Here is a 20,901-nt window from a genome sequence, read left to right as displayed (position 1 = left end):
ATTAAAATAATTCTATTATTGTTTTGTTTTTTCAAAAAAACATTCTATCAATCTGTTGTCATTAATGCACATATGAAGTAAATGAAGTTACTAATGATACATATCTGTTATTTTTCCTTTGTTGCCTAGTTTTCACTTTGGAGTCTTCACTGTCTAACCCCAAATCTGAGAAGCTGATGTTCAATCACATTTCTCTGGGTGATGACACCCTTCAGACTCTCCTCAACAATAGCCAAGAAACCAAGACATTGAGGGGTCACCTATGGTCCCTGCAGAGCCAGGTCATCCACTTGTTTATAAGTATTTCATACACACACTGTTTGTAGATTCAGTCAAGTTTTGATTTCTTTAGTTCGGATTCAGCTTTTTTTTTTTTTTAATTCCTTTGATAATTCTGTCACTACAAACACTTCAAAATCTACTAACTTCTTAGTTTTTTTTCTGTATAAGACTGAGGTAAGAAGGTCCATAACAGTCTTATGTCTGTGTGTTTCGTACAGAACTAAAATTAATGAAATTCATACATATTATAGGTAAAGCTTTGCATCGTTTTGTTGCTCGTTTTGTGTCTGAGCAACATGTTGGTATTCCCTTTTGGCCATGGAAAGGATCTGAGTTCCCTATATATAAATTAGATGGAGTGGTCTCAATGGAGATATCAGAGGTTGAAGAGGATAATAACATTTTAAGACCTGATGGAATAGCATCAAAGATGATTGCAAATTCTCTAGGTGGTATAGGAAAATTATATTCAGATAAGAACTCTTCATAAGAGAACATGTGACCCTTTTTGTTAAATAATTGACGGACCAGTAACAAGCCATTGTCAACCCAGTTCTTAAAAAATAGTGTTTTATGCTTGAAACATATATCTTGATTATTCCAAATATAGCATTTGTGAGGTGAAAAATTATGTTTGTACACCAAGGACCAGCATAAAAGCAGCTGTTTGTGGAAGTTGGAAAGTTTTGCAGGGAGCTTTTCTACCTTGTAATTACATCTTAATAAGAAGTGAAGTCCTCCTAAGGCCTCAAACACATATGTGGAAATAAAATTCCATAATGAATTTGGATTTGTTAAGTACCGTTTGATCCATCTGATCTTAAAACTGGAATGTAGGGTACTGAAATCTAGAGCATTAAAACCACCACTACTTAGTTTGTTAATCATCACATTTTTTCTAATAAGGTGAGATCTCTTTTTCCAAATAAATTCGAAAAGAATTTTGTCAATTTTTGTATATAAATCTTTAGAAATATCTAAAGAAGAACTGGCATAAACAAATCTAGATAGGCCCTCAGCTTTGGATAACAAAACTCTACCAGTAATGGTTAAGTCCCTTTGCAACCATAAATTAAACCTCTGTGTAATTGCAGAGATGATTGGATTAAAGTTTTCATTCATCCTAAGAACTTGGTCTTTGACAATGATTACTCCCAAGTATTTAACCTTAAATTTAACGGGAATTCCTGAAATATCTTTCTCATTGCAAGCCTTAATAGGCAACAACTCACATTTACTTCACATTACACTTTACTGTGTAAATGTTTTAGGCCACAGTGGCCATGACTTTTGCTCACAACACAATAATTCATGGCTGCCAACTTGTTACCAGACCTTAGAGTGAGATTTGGTTTATGTGGGATGCTGACGGGGGGCCTGGTGGCCCTCCGCCAGACAATTTTGAAAGTTATTTATCCTATTTCCTGCATTCTGGTGCATTTTAAGAGCATTTTGTTAAAATCTTATTATAGAGATAACATTAAGGGATAGTAAAAAAAAGAAATTGAGATTAAAAAAACGGAAAAAAACAGAGCAATGGCGGGCAGTATTGAAAATTGCTCTTCATGTAAAATATGGATGAAAGTTCTGTGGCTGGATGTGCACAACACATTTCAGCATTTTCCATAGATATATGCATAATTGAAATAACTCCAGCAACCACTTGTAACATTTGTCTTGGAGGATTCTAATGCACACACTCAACAGATTCAAGTTGACCACATCAGCCAGCTAAACAGTAAAAAGTGCTTAAGCAAAAACAAAACATCTTCATAACTTAAATTATCCATTCACTGAACATAATTAAAATCAGACACTAAACTCCGTCCCACAGGAGCAGGGTGTGAACTAAAATCAGGACTAAACCAGGTCTGACTGGACCTCACAGGAGCAGGGTGACATGGACTAAATCCAGGACTAAATGAATGAATAACTTACTAACTAGGCCCAAAAATAAATAACAAAGACTGTAAACTCAGAATAAATGGCACAACTGTAAACAGGAACAGGAAAAGAACAGGGAAAAATTAATTCTTGTGAGCCATGTTGTCCTCCCTGATGGCCGTTTTTGAAGCCTTGATTATCTCTGGGGTGGGTTCCCATTTATGGCATGGTTACAAACCAGCCACTTTAATAGTCATAATAGAGGAGAGTGTTCCCTCTAGAGCCAGACTGTTCCTGGTCTTAGTTCAGTCCAATCAGTGAAAACACAGCATTATAGAAGGTAGTCATATTAGGTCCAAAATTAGCAAAAGATGCCAGTTAGCGTTCCATCATGGGAACAGCAGCAAAACCAAAAACCATTAATTTGCCACTTAATGAGCAATGCTGAAAGTTTCATTTTCTGTTTACATTTAAATTGTGCACAATTTAAATTGAACCTTCAACAAAAACTTAAGAAATCCCACTGTTTTGCTGCTGATGGAATGGTGCAATGCTAACAGACATGTTTTTACATCACATTCATACCCTCTATAGTTTATTTTGATGGTGATGGGCAGCAAAGATTTTTCTGTTACAATGGTAGCTGTGGTAACAGTCAAAATCCTGATATTTTGACCTGGTTTATGTTTTCTCCTTTTTTTTTCAACTATTGCAAAGTCTATCACATGAACCAGATAACTGTCATGAAGTCCAATGTATTCTCTATCAGCATAAATTAACTAAGGTTATAGTATTATCCCATAATGTTGTATAATAATGTGACCTTATGTATTTATGACGTGTATTTGGGCCGGGCTAATTTGGCTTATATATCTCTCTCTTGGCTATCTCCACTTTCCAATCGTTACTCTCCTAAATAAAAGCTCAAGTTAAATAAGTCTTATATGGTGCACCTGGACTGAAATGTTTCATATTCATATTCATATCAAGTTCCATACAAATCCAAGACTGTCAGCATCACAAATGACTCTATCCTGTGAAATCCTTTAGACTCAACTTTCCAGTAGCGGTTTCTCCCCTCCCCCTCTATCTGCTCCTCTGCCCTGACTCCTACAGGTCAATAAGGGGTGGTGGAGTGATTATTATTATTATTATCATCATTATTCACATCATCATACGTGAATGAGCTCAGCTCCTGTTTCACTTTGTGCATCTGATGCTGGAGCTCATGCTCCAGAAGGAAGTCATCCCAAAGATAGCATATGGTTAAAAAAAAAATAAAAGAGTGCACACCTAACTCTATAAACAACCAGAACCTTCACAGTGCATTTCAGATTAACTAGCTAGCTAAGTAGCAGTGTTCTTTTAGAGCTGAAATGTAACTTTTGACCACAAAACAACAAAGGTAAGACATGCACAGAGATACAGCAGCATCTCACGCTGCCTCCTGTACAAGGACTCTCTCCTACAGACTGTACAAGCCAGATTTTTATTTGCCAAACAAGAAACATTTGGTTCATTAATTACATAGGACTTTCTGCTGTTAGTTGGGGGGCTAGAGCTAACTTAATGTTACTATCAGTAGTGATGAATACTTACTCTCCTGAAAACATTTCGTATATCCATTCTTGTTTACGTTCTTCTTCTCACACTGCTCTAGTCGGTTCTGTGTACTCCTCCCGGTAAACACATGCTGCAGGTACCGAATACAACCTAGGTTGCAGGGAAAACATGGACTGGATTTCAGTGATGTGGGCATCACTGAAATCCAAACAAGTGGAATGGACTGGATAACGACGCACTGACTCGGACTCTCTACCTTCCACCATGAAATGAAGGGAAACTAAGATTTATGATCATATTTAAGTTAATAATGACAGGTTATGTGATTATTTATTTAAACTCATATTCAGGCCATATTATATTGAATTTCTGGGCACTTTTTTGTAAAAAAAAAAAAAAAATTAAAGAACATAAAATTATTTAGGGGGCTTAAGAACATTTTGGGCCTAATGACGCCTCCCTTCTCTGTGCTGCGCTCCTGGCAAGCTGACAGCCCTGGCTCATTGGGCGCGGCTGCCGAGGAGCACAGCCGGCTCAATCGACAATCAGCGGCTTATAAAACCTGGCTCTCCCTACCACTCGGTGCTGGGTCATTGCTTCCGTCTCGGGTGGTTCTGTTCCTGCTTCGGCTGACGCTCTACCAGCCACTCTGTTCCGGTCTTCCCCCCGCTCTGGATTCCCCCGCCTTCTCTGTCCTGCCTGGCCCAGCTCTGGAGCCCTGCCCCTGCCTCGGCTCTACAGCCATCTGTCACCGCTGCGTTCCGGCAGCCACCGGTTTCCGTTCTGAGATTTGAATGCTTGACTAAAATTTACTTTGAGAAGAAGGCTGCTCTTGCTTCTTTATGTGCATTTTGGTCAGTCTTTAAAGCATCTTTCCAGATCTGATAAAACGCAAGTAAACCTGATTTCTTCCATTTGCTTTGCTTTCTTCTGCAGTCTCTTTTTAGTTGTTGAGTGGATTCATTAAGCCAGGGCTGTAGGGTACTATTGGAGACTTTGGATTTGAATGAAGCCACAAGGTCTATGGAGCAATAGTTATGATTAACAAGGGAGACCAGCTACTCTGTTTTAAGGTTGGAATTAAAAGTAGTTAAAGGAGCAGCAGTGAAAAGCTCAGAAAACATAATAGCAGACATGAAGTTAAAAACATATGCGGTCAACTGGTGTGCTGTGACAGGCTAGTAAAAGTGATAAAACCACACTGGAATAATACAAGTTTACGATCAGACACACAGATATCCTTGGTGTCAACATTGTAGGTACTGAGATCGCTGAGTAAAACCAAGTCAAGGGTATGGCCTTTAGAGTGAGTGGGCACATGAAAAGCCTTAGTGACCTAAACGAATCTGTTGTTTCCAGAAAATCATCAGCCAAAGATTGAGAGGGGCAACAAACATGAATGTTGAAATCGCCATTTGAGACACATCTTAAAGCTGCTGTCCGGAGTTTCTGTTTATTTTCAATTTATGTATCATTTTTTAACAAAGCTTAAATGTGTTAGTCTAGTTCGATACTATAATATAAAGTTAGTATAACGCGATATGAAAATTTATTCCTGAGCTCCGCCTTCCTCTCATAGACCCCCATGTTATTCCAAAAAGCGCCAGTCGCTGCCGACCAATCAAGTCCGAGCTTCAGCTTTGTCATGCTGTCAATCAACGGTTACGCGCACAGCAAGCAAGCCCATGCAGAGGTGGGCGAGCTACGCACTACGCAACCGCGCGCACATTTGTTTTGCTTGTGGAGGAGAGAGCATCAGGGCTCAGCAACTTCCAGAAAAGTTACCAATCCCACGGCTTGTCAGGCCAAGAGACTGCAGGACGTTTTTTGGCACGGGGTGCTCGCGTCGCTCCCCGACCACGGCCTCCATAGCCCGCCTGACGGCTTCGTTTAGATGCCCGACCTCTGGAGGAAGATGTTGGGGCGTCTGGGACATACTCTTCGTCAGAGGAGTCATGCAATTCTGAACTCTAGATAGAAATAAATAAACAATGTAACACATATACACGCGTAAATGCACTCAGTTTGATAAACAACGTCATCGAGAGGGATACACGAGTGTAATCACATATTGAAACTTTACTCGTTCGTCCTAGCAGATTCATGTTATTTTGGTATTAGGACAAGTTAGACTCAATACAGCATTCTAACGTAATTCCTTATTATTTACTAAATGTACTAAATGTAGAAGAGTGGAAAACAGCAAAACAGGCAAGATGCTGCAGCACTCCGGGCACTCCTCATGTACTGCGCGCGTGCACAAATAAAGGGGCGAAATCAGAGGGAGGGAGGGTGGGACCAACAGTGTTTTGGGAGATGCTGCGATTCACACTCCGGACAGCAGCTTTAAAGTAATTGAACTGACTTAGAAATGTCAGTTAAAATGCAACATCTGTTAACAGTTTAGTAACATTAGCTATCAGTCACCTTGTCATACTAGATCACCTAAAACTGCAGAAGCAATACACCTGGGTACAATGCACCTGTGATTGTAATTTAAATGTATTTATTTAATTATTTAAAAGCTTTCCTCCGATGTAGTCATGATTTACAGGGTTGCTCTAACATTTAACATAGTCATGTTTCTGTTGATTGCCATGACAACAGGTTAAAAACCTGTGTGGGGAGGAGGGTCAGCTGGTCAGGTTGAGGGATGACCTGAGCCAGCTCAACATCAGCAACCACAATCTGGAGGGCAAACTGATGACTATCAGTCTCAAACCAGGTGTGTGCATGTTTGTCTATTGTCCTTTAAAGCCAGATAAATTAGCAGTTTATAACACAGTTTTTGGTTTAAACAATTAATCTACTAGTTTTAATTATTTGATTCAGGATTTGTGTCAACCTGGACAGAATTTTGAGAACAGAATTTATCAGCTATATAGCAGTTAATTTGTGTGTGTGTGTGTCCTCAAAACGTCCAGGTCCTCCGGGTACAAATGGGTCACGTGGATATACAGGTGTGCCAGGACTGAAAGGTAAGTTAAACTAAAAGCAGCTATAATCATTGTTTTTATAACAACAAGGTAAACAACAAGGTATCAAATTACAATGTAAAAATAGTCTGACAATGTGAAGTATCTCATTCAGATTTACAGAACTTGACTTGCTACAACTTTGGTTATCCTCATTTCTCCTATCCTGGGTTTTCAACCACAGTAGGCAGCTCCTCTGTTATACAGAAGGCCCTGTACACTATGAATGGGCAATCTGTGTTTTCACATCGTCCTAGTGTCATGACCAGCAACAGATGATAGACAATGCAATCACCAGTGTACTCTAAAATTTGTACTCATTTTAAATGTAAAAAAAATGATAAACTGATTTAATCGAACAACTGCTACCAAAACTAAATGAAATGATGGGATATAACAATAGTCAGAGAGAGAATTAAATCTTAACCCCTGCAGTTTTAGAGCCTCACTCCAACATCTGCTGTGGAACACAAAACCAGAATAAAAGTTTCTTTTTTCAAAAAGCTTGTTTCAATCCCAATGATTTATTTAAGGCATGTCAGTGTGCACTAGTGGGCTTTCAGTTGCTGGTCTTGTGATGATCCTGGCATTGATGACATGCCATCTCCTGTCAGACGGCTGATGAGTACCAGCTGATGGATGGGCTGCAGCCATTATTTCATATACCCTCACAATGTAGTGAACTGACATATCATGCATTCATTTTTGTCAGGGCTAGACTTTTACTCAAGCCAACAAATTACCTCAGTCTGAGGCAGAACCTCTGCCTTATGGGTCAACCTCTACATGCCCTGAAGCCTCCTACAAAAACAGAAGAAAAAAGCCCTTGATTAAATTTATGAATGACCTTTAGAAAACTTTGTATGTACGTGCTTTGTTTGGTTTTTATACACATTTTGTTAGTAGTTTGAGCATGTTTGACCCAGCGTAGCAACAAATGGGTGAGACTAAAGACAAACACCTGTCTACAAAATAAATGCCACAGATACACTGGGTATCTTGAGGTTATGTTGCTGGCCACTATTACATGATATGTATAACCTTAGAAAACCATTAATAAAATGCATATTTTTTTGTAAAGTACCGTATGTCAAAATAATGGGAAATAACAATGAAGAGAATCAATAAAAGTAATAAAATAAGGCAGGGACTTAAAATGAAAATCTCACATCTTCCCAGAATGTGTTTTTCAATTTCAGCTTAAATACTGCAATGTACTGCTCTCTTCACGTGTTGTACTTCCAAATTGTTAACATGAATAAACAGCCAGCCAAACTCCTTTTCTAGAGCCAGGATGCGAGCGTGCTTGCTCCTTTAATGACTTATTTTTTAGCAGGTTAAGTCAGGATGACACATCAAAAATGGAATGAAACTAGAAAAGAAATACAAGATACACAAACTAAATATACCGCTATGGCAAAACAGCATGATGCATTGAAAATTAATTAAACAGATATGCATCTGGTAAGTTTATGCACTAACAACGACATCGTTTCAGTCCAACGAGTAGAAGTATTGCAGCTAGCACAAAGTGCTATAAGAGTATTTATAGATCTGCGAAAAGTATTTGATACCATTGATCACTCTACTTTTGCAAAAATGTGAATACTATGGAATGAGAGGAATTGTAAATAGTTGATTAAATAGCTACTTAAATAACAGACGTCAGTATGTGGAAGCCAATGGTATTGTATCACAAACAAAACTTTTAACATGTGGTATTCCCCAAGGTTCTATTCTGGGGCCAAAATTGTTTATTATTTATCTGAATGATATTTGTAAGGTATCAAAATTATTGAAGTTAGTTATTTTTGCCGATGATACAAATTTATTTTGCTCAGGGCAAAATTTGAAACACCTGATATCAAAAGTAGAAACAGAGCTATGTCAATTTAAGAAATGGTTTGATCGAAACAAGTTGTTTCTAAATGACAAGAAAACAAAGTATATGATTTTTGGAAATAATAAAAATTATTCTAATATCAAATTGTATTTGAGTGGAACTGAAATTGAAAGGGTTTATGAAACAAATTTTTAGGGGTGGTTATAGATCATCAAATATGTTGTAAATCACATATAGAGTACATTAGAAGTAAGTTGTCAAAAACCATTGGTATACTCTATAAAACAAAATTTGTTTTGAATACAAAGTGTCTTCATATTTTATATTCATCTCTTGTGTTACCGTATTTATCCTATTGTTCAGAAATTTGGGGAAATGCCTGTAAAACATATCTTGATCCATTGGTTAAACTACAAAAAAGGGCAAAAAGAATAATTAATAAAGCAGGCTTTCGTGACTCAATAAATCCGCTTTTCATAAAATTGAATATTTTACAATTTGGAGACCTAGTGAAGCTTAAGACTTTGGAAACCTTGTATTGTGCTTCAAGAAAGAGCCTTCCATGGGGTGTTCAGTCTTTATTTAATTCAAGACCCGAACATTATAATTTAAGAGGTCTGCACCGATTTACCTTATGTAAAGCTAATTCTAGTCAAAAGCGAAGATGTATTTCTTTTTAGGGGTTAAACTATGGGAATGATCTTAGTGACCAACGTAAGTTGACGAGTTCTCTGTCAAAGTTTAAAAAAAACTAGACAATTCCCGCTTGCAGAAATCGTGGGAGGGGCTCGGGATGGGTGCATGTCCGGAGCTGGGCAGGAGAGGGGTATTTTTTGGTCCGTTGCAGGCTTTTATTTTGAAATTGTGCTGTGCTTTTATTGTGCTGAGCCCTGTAATGTTAAATTTCTCCTTTGTGAGATTAATAAAGTCTATCTTATCTTAACTGGCGTTTCCAGTCCGTCGCAGGCTTTTATTTTGAAATTGTGCTGTGCCTTTATTTTGAAAGGCAAAGACAGGAAGATCTCACCTGGTCAAAATTTGGATTGGAGTTACTCTAAAGCAGGGTGTCAAACTCAGTTCCTGGAGGTCCACTATCCTCTATGTTTTAGATGTTTCCCTCTTCCAACACACCTGATTCAAATGATCAGCTCATCATCAAGTTCAGCAGAAGCCTGATAACGAGCCTGATCATTTGAATCAGGTGTGTTGGAACTGAGTTTGACACCCCTTCTCTAAAGGCTGTGTGAAGCTGAGCGGTTTAACTGGCGTCTTCAGTCCGTCACAGGCTTTTATTTTGAAATTGTGCTGTGCTTTTATTTTGAAAGGAAGAGACAAGAAGATCTCACCTGGTCAACATTTGGATTGGAGTTACTCTAAAGCAGGTGTGTCAAACTCAGTTCCTGGAGGTCCACTATCCTCTATGTTCTAGATGTTTCCTTCTTACAACACACCTGATTCAAATGATTAGCTATCATTAAGCTCAGCAGAAGCCTGATAACGAGCCTGATCATTTGAATCAGGTGTGTTGGAACTGAGTTTGACACCCCTGCTCTAAAGGCTGTGTGAAGCTGAGAGGTTTAACTGATTTTCAGGCTGAAATGCAGCTCCTGTGGAGGTATTGGGTGTGAAGGTGGGTGTGGCAGACCAATGAGTCTGTGTGTGTGCGTGGGACCATGCCTGCGTGTGTGTAAGGGCGGTTGCTATGGGCCCCCATAGCAACGGTGCCTGCCACAGACAGTAGAAAAGTGCTTCTCAGCAGCAGCGCGCAACGTCGCGTTCTGGCGCTAATTGTGGGCTAACCGTTAATGCTAGCTGAAAACCGAAATGACCGTGAGCGAGAGGAAGGCTGTGGCTAACCATAAATGTAATTATTATCCAAATATTGTTAGAAATGACCGAGTTACAGCGATTTAAAAAACACTGTCCCTCCATGATGATCCACAGATGATCCAGTTTACATTGGTTCTTATGGAGAGAACGGTGCGACTTTAGTCTAAACTGCTGCCTGCCATTTCACTTCATAAAGAGCTTGGTCTTCAAACTTGGATTCATTTGAATCCCAGGAAAATTGTTTACAATCTGACAAAATTTCATTACCCTAACATTTATCGTTTGGTCGTGAGGGCAATGCGATCGGGAAATTTTCAGGTGGATTTTTTACCTCTCCTCCACTCTACCAACTGACATGCCGCACTCTAAACAGAGCAGATTTTGAGAATTTTCACTTTTTGAGGACTCACTGATAAAAAACTGTAAATCTCAGCCTGACATAAAATACATCCCTGCGGAGACAAGAAAAATCACTGCGTTTTGATGGTTAAATGAAGTTTCTAGGTGAACGTATGGCGAAGGGGTGGCGTCTGGAAAACAGTGGATTTTTCAAGCCGATTTTTTTTCAGTCCCCATTCATTTTCTATGGGACTTTTTTCACAGTTTTTTGCGAATAATTCTGCGAAAAAATGACGAATTTCTTAGAAAGTCATAGCACACTATTCCCGATGAAGCCGCACGTTTTGATATATAATTTGCTTTGGTTTTCTCAAAGGCCTAGGACGAGTTACGAATCGAATAACGGCGGAAACGTGAAGAAAAGATAAACGCCAACAGGAGAACAATAGTGGCTCGGGCTGCATGCTGCAGCCCCAAGCCCCTAACTATAAAAGATGAAATAATTAATGGATACAGAATGACCATTTCTCATTAAGATTATGTATTATTGATTTTTAAGTGAGGAAATGTAATTATTATTTCGACTTGTACTTTATGACAAATGTTAAGCTGTCTTGGATAATGTTCAGGGTGGGCTGGAAAAAAGTATTTGCTTCATGCCCATCCCATTTTGGTTATGATGATGAAATTGAGAATATAACGTTGTGTTTAAGTGTCTGACCAAAATAAATTCATTCATTCATTCATAGCACACATATTGCAGCTAGCTATCCCACTAGAATCAACACATACACATAAAGTCGCTAAATCCATACAGCCTACAAGTATAACTGCTAAAGTTACTAACAACACTTCTTAAACATATTACGAACGTAAAACACTCACAGCCATTGCTTTCTGAGAGATCCGTACACTGGAAGAATGCTGAGTCTAACACAAAACATCATCTAGCTGCTGACATGCTTTCCCTGGGACATGCTTTCTCAGTCAGCTCCGTACTTCCTACTTCCTGTGTACTGCAGCCTTCACAATAAAAGCTCAGCAATCCCAAACTTTAGAATAACAATATAAACATTTTTTAACAGTTAAACACTCAGGGCAGAACATGCAAAGATGGTTAATTTTACCATGTCTGTAAAACCCCTGTTTTAAACTTGTTCTAAATAGACTGTGTCAGTGTCTGTAGCTTTAAATGCAGCTGAACTGCTGGAGACTCGCTGCATCTGTGCTAAAACTATGGATTTTCCTGTTGTTGTGGACACATTGCCATCATCAATGAATTTAATCCACTTGGTGTTGAATTCCCCCGATGTTGGGACTGCATTAAGACTCTTTGTGTTAACTCTTGCAGTCAACAGCAGGGCACTTGATGTGCTGTGCTTGTCCCTGAGACATTTTAGAGTTACCAGAAGCAGCTCTAGAAAGTAAATAAACCTGGTGGACTGTGGAGCAGTTGCTCATTCTGAATAGTTTTCCGTACCGGGACTATAAAGATTTTCCTCAAGTGTCTGTAGTTGTTTGACTTTCTCCCTTTGTGTTCCAGAAGATGTAGAATAAATTTTTTTTAAGAACAAACGTGCTTTATTCCCTTCATTTTTCACTTATTTTTTGTGACACAGACATATGGGTTTCAATGATTCCATCACAGAAAATTCCGAGTTATAGGAGGAAACTCAAGATTACCATGACATACATGTTCTTCACAAATATGTAAACTTTTGTTTATGACTGTACATGGACAGAAAGAGAGAAATGAGGGAAACGAGGCTGTTTAGACATTATGTAAAGTTAAAGTCACGTATTTGGGTTCTATGCAGCCTGGAAGCCAAAAGTGTATGAATCAACATTGGGTACAGCCCCACTTATTGTAAATAACTGATCTAACCTGCATGGTAAAACTGTGGGCGTGTTGAGTGACTCCGTGGTCTGCCTATTCTGCATGACCGATGTGATACAGCATTTACCAGCAGTGGTTGCAGTCCATCACATACAATATGCCTCTTTGCAGGTGCCAAAGGAGATGCTGGCCTTCCAGGACCAAAAGGTGAAATGGGACTCAAAGGAGACCCAGGAGCTGCTGGTGATATAGGTGGGTTTTGATAATCAGTGTGGACCAAAACTAATTGTGACATCTACACAAGCTGTTCTAAGAACCTTTAAAATTTTTGTTTGCTTTAGAAAAAGGATGATAGACAACATGTTTAATATTACTGAGATCTGTAATTGTGATGAATAATTACTCATTTTCAAATTGCATTTTTTACATGACTCTACAAATCAATCAATTAATTAATCAGTCAATCCCAAGATTCATCATAAACCTTTCCATTAACAGATCAATGTTTCTGTTAACAAATACATCAATTTATCATCAAGTACCTCCAGGACTAATGGCATTCCCAACAGCCTCAGCTCTAAATGGTTAACTAAACATCCATGTGCATCCATACACATACAGACCCATTGACTTTTATTTAAGTAGCACATATTTGAAATATACATTACAAGACTGTTTTGAAAAGTCATATGAGATCCAGGACAGCGCTGAAGTGGAGTATATGTGTTAGGGCAAGAACATACTGAAAATATATTCATCATTCTACATGTGTAATTAACTGCATGATTCACAAACTGAATTATATTTAAGGAAACAAAACCATGAACTTCCCTCATCTCACATCATAATGCAGATTCAGTGAGGCTGGAACATGAACTGATTTAGCTTCTGGCTGGACAAATTTATCAGCAGATTGTGGTTACGAAATAGTTGAGTTTCTCTTCCTTCTGCAACTTACGGTCATCAATAATATTGCTGACATGCTACTTAATGTGAAGAATGATGCATTTGCATAGCTTTTGTGGCGAGCGCCGTAGCAGCTAGGAGGGCTAACTTCTAAGTGGAGCTTGACAACGCCACCTTGGGGAGAGAGCCCCCAAGGAAAGTCTTTGCCTCTTAAAAGCACGTTGAGGCACACAGGTCCATATATCATGAAGCGAGAGACGTGTTGTTCCCGTACAATAATCCAATTTTATTTACACAACTAATTAAAATCAATTAACACATGATAAAATAAGGATAAAAGGGGTACAAAGGGTCAGAGGTCTGCTTACCATGTGGCGGTGTGTCGACGGAGGGGAGGAACAGGGCCCAGGGAGAGGTCACCAAGTGAATAAAGAAAAAAATAAATAGATCACACACACGTGCAAAACTAAACCAAAAAAAACCAGGGTTCACACTTCACACGGGGAGGGGGACCACCACCACCGACGACACCACGTCCCGACCACAGGTACACAGCCTCTGAAACATAGAAGGGAATCAGTGGAGAACACAGAAAAAAAAAAAAAAAAACTAAACTAATAACCAAATCAGAATGAATATTTTAACCGAGAAAACAAATATCCAAAAAACAAATAAGGCTCAGAATAAGAACAGAAAAAACAAATCAATACTAGCTGGACATTAAACCAATAAGGGGCATAAGGCAAAACAGAAAAACAACAAAACCCAACTAATGTCCAACGAATAACACTGTGTCCCCACTGTGGGCGCAGATAAAAAACAGACAAGACAACAATTAAAATCACAGAGCTAAACACAGTTAAAAATAACCTAGTTCATAACTTGCTTGGTCCAAACCCGGCTGACACCGGATAGAGGTAGGCCAAGCGAGTGAGGCAGAGAGATAACAGCAGCTAGCCCCGGTTAGCCGTGTAGCAGGCCACAGATACACGGCCGGGCGAAGCGAAGCACAGCGGTACACATGCAGTACACAAAGCAGCGAGCAAAGCAGCAGCCAAGCAAAGCAGCAGCGGGTCCTTGGTGCTGCCACTAAACAGCATGGGAAACAGAAGGGCGGTGTTACAAACAGGACAATTAGTTCTGCTCAACACAAAAGAAACTGCACCTACCTCTGTTACAGCAGCGTGACCCGCGCGCGCACACACACACACACACACACACACACACCACACACACACACACACACACACACACACACACACACACACACACACACACACACACACACACACACACACACACAGGACAAGGAGAGCACGTCAGAAGCCGGTCCAGCCGCTATGGCTTCCTACAATGGTAAAAACATTTACCATACAGGCAGGCTCCTGACCGTAATAAACCAGACAAGAGATAAAGACCCTACCTTTAGCAACCCAAATGTGGCTACACAACACAGAGCAGAGTAACGCGCCGAATGTTTTGAACGCCGGTGAGAGCAGCAGGGCGAGCAGCCGGAAGGGGCGTGTCTTCAGCCTCAGCAGAAGAGAAAGAGAGAAAGAGTACAGGGCAGAGCCCTAGAGATAGTAAGAGTTGCGACACTCATGCTCTCGCAGTGGGGCGGTCACGTGGTTCATGTAAGCCTGAATAGTTCCAAACAGGCAGCGCTGTCATTTCCTTCTATGGGAGTGAGAGCGGCGATTTCACGGTAAAAAAGGAATAAAATCACACCTTCAAGTACTTGTTTGATTATTAATTCATTGGAGTGTGTATGTAAATGTCAGTTTTACATTTTGAGCCGTAAGGTGACATATTAAAGACACTTTTGGGGTTTTGGAGGGAATGTTTCACATTCGTGTTAGCATGGAAAAATCGACTTTTACACAGAAATGTAAGATGATTGAAGATGTCAATTTTTGCCCAGCTGGATTATTGTATTTCCAGACAATGTCTATATTTCTCTGATTCACTTACCCGTAGTCTGGGAGTTATTGAAAAGCAGAGTAACAACAGTCCATTCAGCAGATAGTGTCCAGGCAGGAGTTGACTCACTATAACCATTTTAAGACATACACAAAATATATATTCAAGAATAACAACTCATTATGCTTTGATGAATGAAATAGTATGTTTTATTGACAATGGGAGAAACAATGAGGGTCTTCGTGTCTTCAGTGAGGGCTCTCGGGATACTGGAGGATAGATAGATACGATAGATATTAATAAATATATTTGTTAAATACTTACAAGTATAAGTTTATGCATTATAAAGGGTCTCATATAAAGGACGTAGTCTTGACAATTAAAAAGAGGTAGCGATGTAGCTAGGTAGCTTTCCAAGAACAGCTAACAAGCACATGGCAATGCCTGAAAGTCGGTCATCTGCTAATATTCACAAATACAGATAAATGTATGCACCACAAAGGGCTTCTGATATAATATAAAGACGTTAAAATTAAAAAGAGGTAGCGACTCATCAGCAAATAATCCGTCAATATATCCCTGGAGATAACTTCACAACTAACAGCAGAGTCGAGCTAAAAAAAAAAGTAGCAGAAATTCGGTCGTCTACCAAGATAAAAAATATATATAATTACGCTGCGCAAATACAAATAAAGCTCAGCATATGCATCATAAAGAGCCTCTGATAAAATATAGGCAGTTGACAATTCAAAAGAGGTAGGCATTTCATCAACTTACCTCCACATATACTCAACGACCTGCAGTGCAAATGAACGGTGGCTGTCAGTGTCGAAGCGGTGCTTGGAACTAAACAAGCCTCCACAATCCGGAAGTAGACTGGAAGAAAGCGTACAACGGGACCCTATGGGAGTGTCGCAACTCTTACTATCTCTAGGGCTCTGGTACAGGGGCCCCTCTCAGCTTTTATAGTGGGTGGGCGTGTTCCGATTGGCCCACAGCCCAGCACTACCTGAAAGGACACAAAATGTCCTTAAGCAGAACTCATTCTGCTCCACTTTCATTACAGTTTTTCTCTATTGATAAGACACTGTTCCTGAAAAATAGCACACATTTCCCCAAACACTGCACCCTATTTTCTTTATTAGGACACAATTTGCAAAGCACTGCACACTTGTGTCAAAAGCGCACTTCATTGTCAAAATTTTAACTTTGTTTTCAAAATTAAGACGCATGAAGCAAAAGTAGGACACTGCACTGCTAAATACAAAACACTTCTCTCACTGTGTTTTCACATGAAGTGTAAAAAAAAGATACAGTCCTCAAAAAAGACAACTTAAACACAAATACATCTTATAAAGGAATCAAAGGGGCCTATTGCAGTGCCTGACTGTACCGGGCTTTGCAAAAGTTCTGTTACACTCGGAACTGAAAGTTCTACCTTATAGGCAGGTGTCCTTAATACAAATTTTTTTCTCCGGTGAAGTTGTATCAAGATGGAAGTCAAAAGAGTTGAGATATCTGCTCTCCTTTGTGCTGAACATCAGCCGGATGACCGTCCACAGAGTTGCAGAGAGGCTAAAGAATGGTGAAGATCTTTCAGGTCTTCATCATTCTTGAAAGATCACTGAAAGATCTTCACCATTCTTGAGCCTCTCCGCGACTCTGTGGACGGTCATCCGGCTGATGTTCAGCTGCTTGGCTCTGTCAGACTTGTTGTGGCCAGCATGAAGGAGAGCAGATATCTCAACTCTTTTGACTTCTATCTTGATACAACTTCACCGAAGAAAAAAATTGTATTAAGGACACCTGCCTGTAAGGTAGAACTTTTAGTTTATTTAATGGAATTTTTCACTCCGACATGTAAACGTCTCTAAAGATCATGAAACCGTGTAGCAGAACTTTTGCAAAGCCCGGTACATTACAAAACAAAAATAATTATAGACAAACAATACAGCCCTGTATTGTATACAGTACAGTATGAAAATATTTACACCATGTCTGCAACAATTCTTTCAGCCTGGTCAGGCCACAGGACCTCATCAACATCACAAGCTTTGTTTTCTCTGGCCAGGCAACATGGAAGAAAGCCCTAGTGTGTCTGATCCAGCCCTGACATGCATCAACAGAAACATTACCACATACCAAGACCATTGATTGCAAGAGATTTTTACAAATGTATGGCTCCGCTCATTACCTTCCACCTCCATGTAGAGAAGAATTCTTCTATAGGATTCAGAAAGGAAGAATATGGAGGCAGAAAAACCACACTAACTTGAGGGTTCATATCTGAATCAATAGTCCTCTATGAAATCTAACGTGGTCCCAGATGTATTCATGTGGCCTATCATCAGAATCCAATTGAAAAACTCTCTGGAACAAGCGCACACAAATCAGGGAAAAAGCCAATTGTACATTTTCCGTAATTTTTTACAGTATTCTCAGAAAATTTCTTACTGCTTGTACTCTTACAGTACAGACATGTCACTGAAGTGACAAACAACATTTACATACCATGGAAAGTGGTCCAGGACCAGGTGCATGGGCATGTCCAGGTTCTGGTTCTGGTTCAGTCCGTGGTCTGTGTCGTCCATATCCTCTTCTTCCAACATGGCCTCTTGCTCCTCTGACATCCATTCTGAACAGCTAATGCTATTTCCCAGCAGGTTTTATAGTGTGCAGTTCATTGGTAAAAGTGTTTTCAGTTTTGACCTGTTGTGTCTTAATTGTGACAGCAGTGTTGGAACAGTGTCCAAATTCTGCTTCCTTTTTTAAAAAAACAGTGTACTGTAAGTGAAAAGTGTGTTCAAATGAGCAAAAAATGTGTTCAGGCTTTTGCAAAAAGATTGCAAGAGTTTTGGAAACTGTGTGCAAATCATGAATTGTGTTCAAGGTTTTGACAGCAGAGTCCTGTTTTTGAGGAATATGTGCAGTCAGTTGGTGACTGTGTACAGTGAATGGAATTTAGTGTCTAATTGAGAAAAACTGTAATGACACTGCAAATGTGAAAAAAATTGATTTATGTTTATCATAATCATTTTGTGTGTGTAGGTCCCAAGGGCCCACCAGGGGATCAAGGACCAGGTCAAAAGGGAGAGAAAGGAGAACCAGGGACTGCAGGTAGTTCTTGTTTTTTTTGTTGTTTTTTTGTGTGTGTGTGTGTGTGTGTGACCTCATTGCTGTGGAAGTTCCAACCTGACAAGAACATGAAAACATCTATCCATCCTTGCATGGTTTGGGGCGGTGGGGGTAGAGAGGGCAGAGGGGGTGTTTCTTGTCCATTTGCCTTTAAAAGAGCGTTCAACCCTATATTGAAGTAAATTCTAATTGGTTGTGAAAAAAGCCCACAGGTCAAAATGTTTTACTTCTGACTGTTGACTCCTGTGTACTGATTGCAGGCCTTCATGGAGAAAAAGGTGACCCTGGACTCTATGGCCAGAAAGGTACAGAAAAATATATACTGATGAATGTATATACATGCATTTATGTTTCTGTTTAAATAGTACCAGTCAAAAGTTTGGATACACCCTTTTCACTGAATGTTTTTTATTCGAACTTTGTACAATGCAGATTATTACTGAAGACAGCAAAATTATGAAAGAACACATATGGAATTATGTTGTAAACATAAAAGTGTTAAGCAAACCAGAATATGTTTATACTTTAGATTCTTCAAAGTAGCCCCCTTTTGCTTTGATGACAGCTTTGCACATTTTTGGCATTTTCTCAATCAGCTTCATAAGGTTGTCTCCTGGAATGGTTTTGAATTAACAGGTGTGCCTTGTCAACAGTCAATTTGTGGAATTACTTCCTTCTTAATGTGTTTGAGTCCATCAATTGTGTTGTGCAAAAGGAGGATTAGTACAAAGTGGATAGCCCTATTTGATTACTGTTGTAATCCATAGTGTAGAGGCAGGGATATTCACACTTATCACTGGGAGTAGTGGATCTGCATGAGTGTGGGTGTATGTGTGTGGAGCTGCTTGTGTGTGGGTGTGTGACTGTGGCTGAGTGATTGCTGTATATGGATCACCTGCACTTACCTGAGTGTGTCTGTTTGCTGCAGAGAGGGAAAGGCAGGGTGCCACATTTCTGTTGACCGCAATTAAGTGTATGTTTTTATGGAAGCCTAGAATAAACAGTATTTTTTTTAGTACGGCTTCATGTTTTCTTTTTTCCGAGGAAGCGTGTCAGACAGAGCCCTTTTTTTTTTTTTTTACCTCTGTGACTCTTCTAGTTTTGATAGTCACTACATTAAGTCAACAGAAGTGGAGACAAATCCGACATTTTGTTTGATGCTTTACTGGAGATGTGCACTGGACCTCTCAGCCACTTTGGATGGTGACCGTGAGTAAAACTGAACCTGAAAAGAGAGCAGCCTACCCATGGTATGTGAAACTCAGTTTATTCATGCTGTGAAGTCTATACTTCCCTGGACACAGCTGAAGCCGTTTACTGATGCATATTGGATGCACATGGATGCTGTGGCTATTGATTACCATTCTTTCCATATTGCTCATGATTGAACTTGAGGAGAAGGTGGAACTTTTGCTGTGTGCACAGTAAAGAAAGAAGATCAATGTGGATGTTGCTGCATATAATACACCTGTTGCTCAAGTTTGCATAAAAGTGTGGATGTGGAAGCAATGTTGGATGATTTATGAAAAGTAAAAAATAAAGCAACTATTGGATGGAAAAATGATGTAAATGTGGACTGTAGCATATGTTCTTTGAATCTTTGTGGTGCATAAAATCTGGATGTCAATATGAATGGATCAAAAGCTGGTTCACAGGTGGTTTAAAGGTCGGTTGAAATGTTGATGAAACTGATAATGAAATCGTCAAAAGAAAATCAGTTCTTACTGAAAAGGCCTTGAGGAATAAAATGGCGACACTTCAAAAAGAACGCCAAACAAAGGTGAACAAAATGAAAGGTGTCATCTCTGCTTTAAAGGAGGTTATGAAGAATGATGATAATGTCACACAGGTACAATTTCAGCTGGACATTTTGATACCTCTACATAAGGAGACAGTTTCCCTGCATGAGTCAGTGATGGAAATATTACCTGAGATGGAAAAAGAAAAACAAAAGGTGTGGTTCACAAGCATCAATAAATACAATAAAGGTTTTATTGAGGATGTGGAACAGTGGCTCTCTGAGACAAAGAGACCAGTCTCAGGATATGCAACTGATGAAAATGTGGAAAAACAATCACAATGTGGAGACCCTCAGAACACATACAATATGAAGGACGATGACACAATTGGAGTATTGCATGACGACATTCAGCCAAATGACAGAATCTCAAATGTTGGGAGCAGAAAACATGGATCAAAAACTGGGTCTTCAAGGACGTCAAGCTCCGCTGCTTCCTCTTCTCGTGTCAAAGCAGAAGCTGAAATGGCTGCTCTCCTCACTCGTCAAAGATTTCTTCAACAAAAACATAAGCTGGACCAGCAAGAGGAAGAAATGAGGAAAAGAAAAGAAAGATTTCAGCTTGAAATGGCGATTGCAGCTGTCCAGG

At 39.5% G+C, this 20,901-nt stretch overlaps 1 protein-coding gene and 2 long non-coding RNA genes across 4 annotated transcripts in view; 1 reads left to right on the top strand and 2 right to left on the bottom strand.

Moving 5' to 3' along the window:
* The window catches only part of marco (macrophage receptor with collagenous structure), an 84,739-nt gene that overhangs the window by 23,187 nt on the left and 40,651 nt on the right, over window positions 1-20,901 (top strand). For both annotated transcript variants that reach the window (XM_051958974.1, XM_051958975.1), the window contains exons 3-8: window positions 130-281; window positions 6,337-6,454; window positions 6,654-6,707; window positions 12,725-12,805; window positions 18,428-18,496; window positions 18,775-18,819. In XM_051958974.1, coding sequence (XP_051814934.1) covers window positions 130-281; window positions 6,337-6,454; window positions 6,654-6,707; window positions 12,725-12,805; window positions 18,428-18,496; window positions 18,775-18,819 — 519 coding nt within the window. The remainder of the gene's footprint in view (window positions 1-129; window positions 282-6,336; window positions 6,455-6,653; window positions 6,708-12,724; window positions 12,806-18,427; window positions 18,497-18,774; window positions 18,820-20,901) is intronic.
* LOC127537159 (uncharacterized) lies at window positions 3,530-12,718 on the bottom strand. The gene is made up of 3 exons (XR_007946656.1): window positions 11,602-12,718; window positions 7,448-7,505; window positions 3,530-3,879 (listed from the first exon to the last, which is right to left on the bottom strand). It is a non-coding gene; the product is annotated as an uncharacterized LOC127537159 (long non-coding RNA).
* On the bottom strand, window positions 15,560-16,245 carry LOC127537156 (uncharacterized). The gene is made up of 2 exons (XR_007946653.1): window positions 16,157-16,245; window positions 15,560-15,648 (listed from the first exon to the last, which is right to left on the bottom strand). It is a non-coding gene; the product is annotated as an uncharacterized LOC127537156 (long non-coding RNA).

The sequence above is a fragment of the Acanthochromis polyacanthus genome, chromosome 14 (genome assembly GCF_021347895.1).
Source record: "Acanthochromis polyacanthus isolate Apoly-LR-REF ecotype Palm Island chromosome 14, KAUST_Apoly_ChrSc, whole genome shotgun sequence".
In the NCBI taxonomy this organism is placed as follows: domain Eukaryota; kingdom Metazoa; phylum Chordata; class Actinopteri; family Pomacentridae; genus Acanthochromis; species Acanthochromis polyacanthus.
The sequence above is the reverse complement of the archived record's forward strand: the minus strand, read 5'-3'. Positions and strand labels throughout refer to the sequence as shown.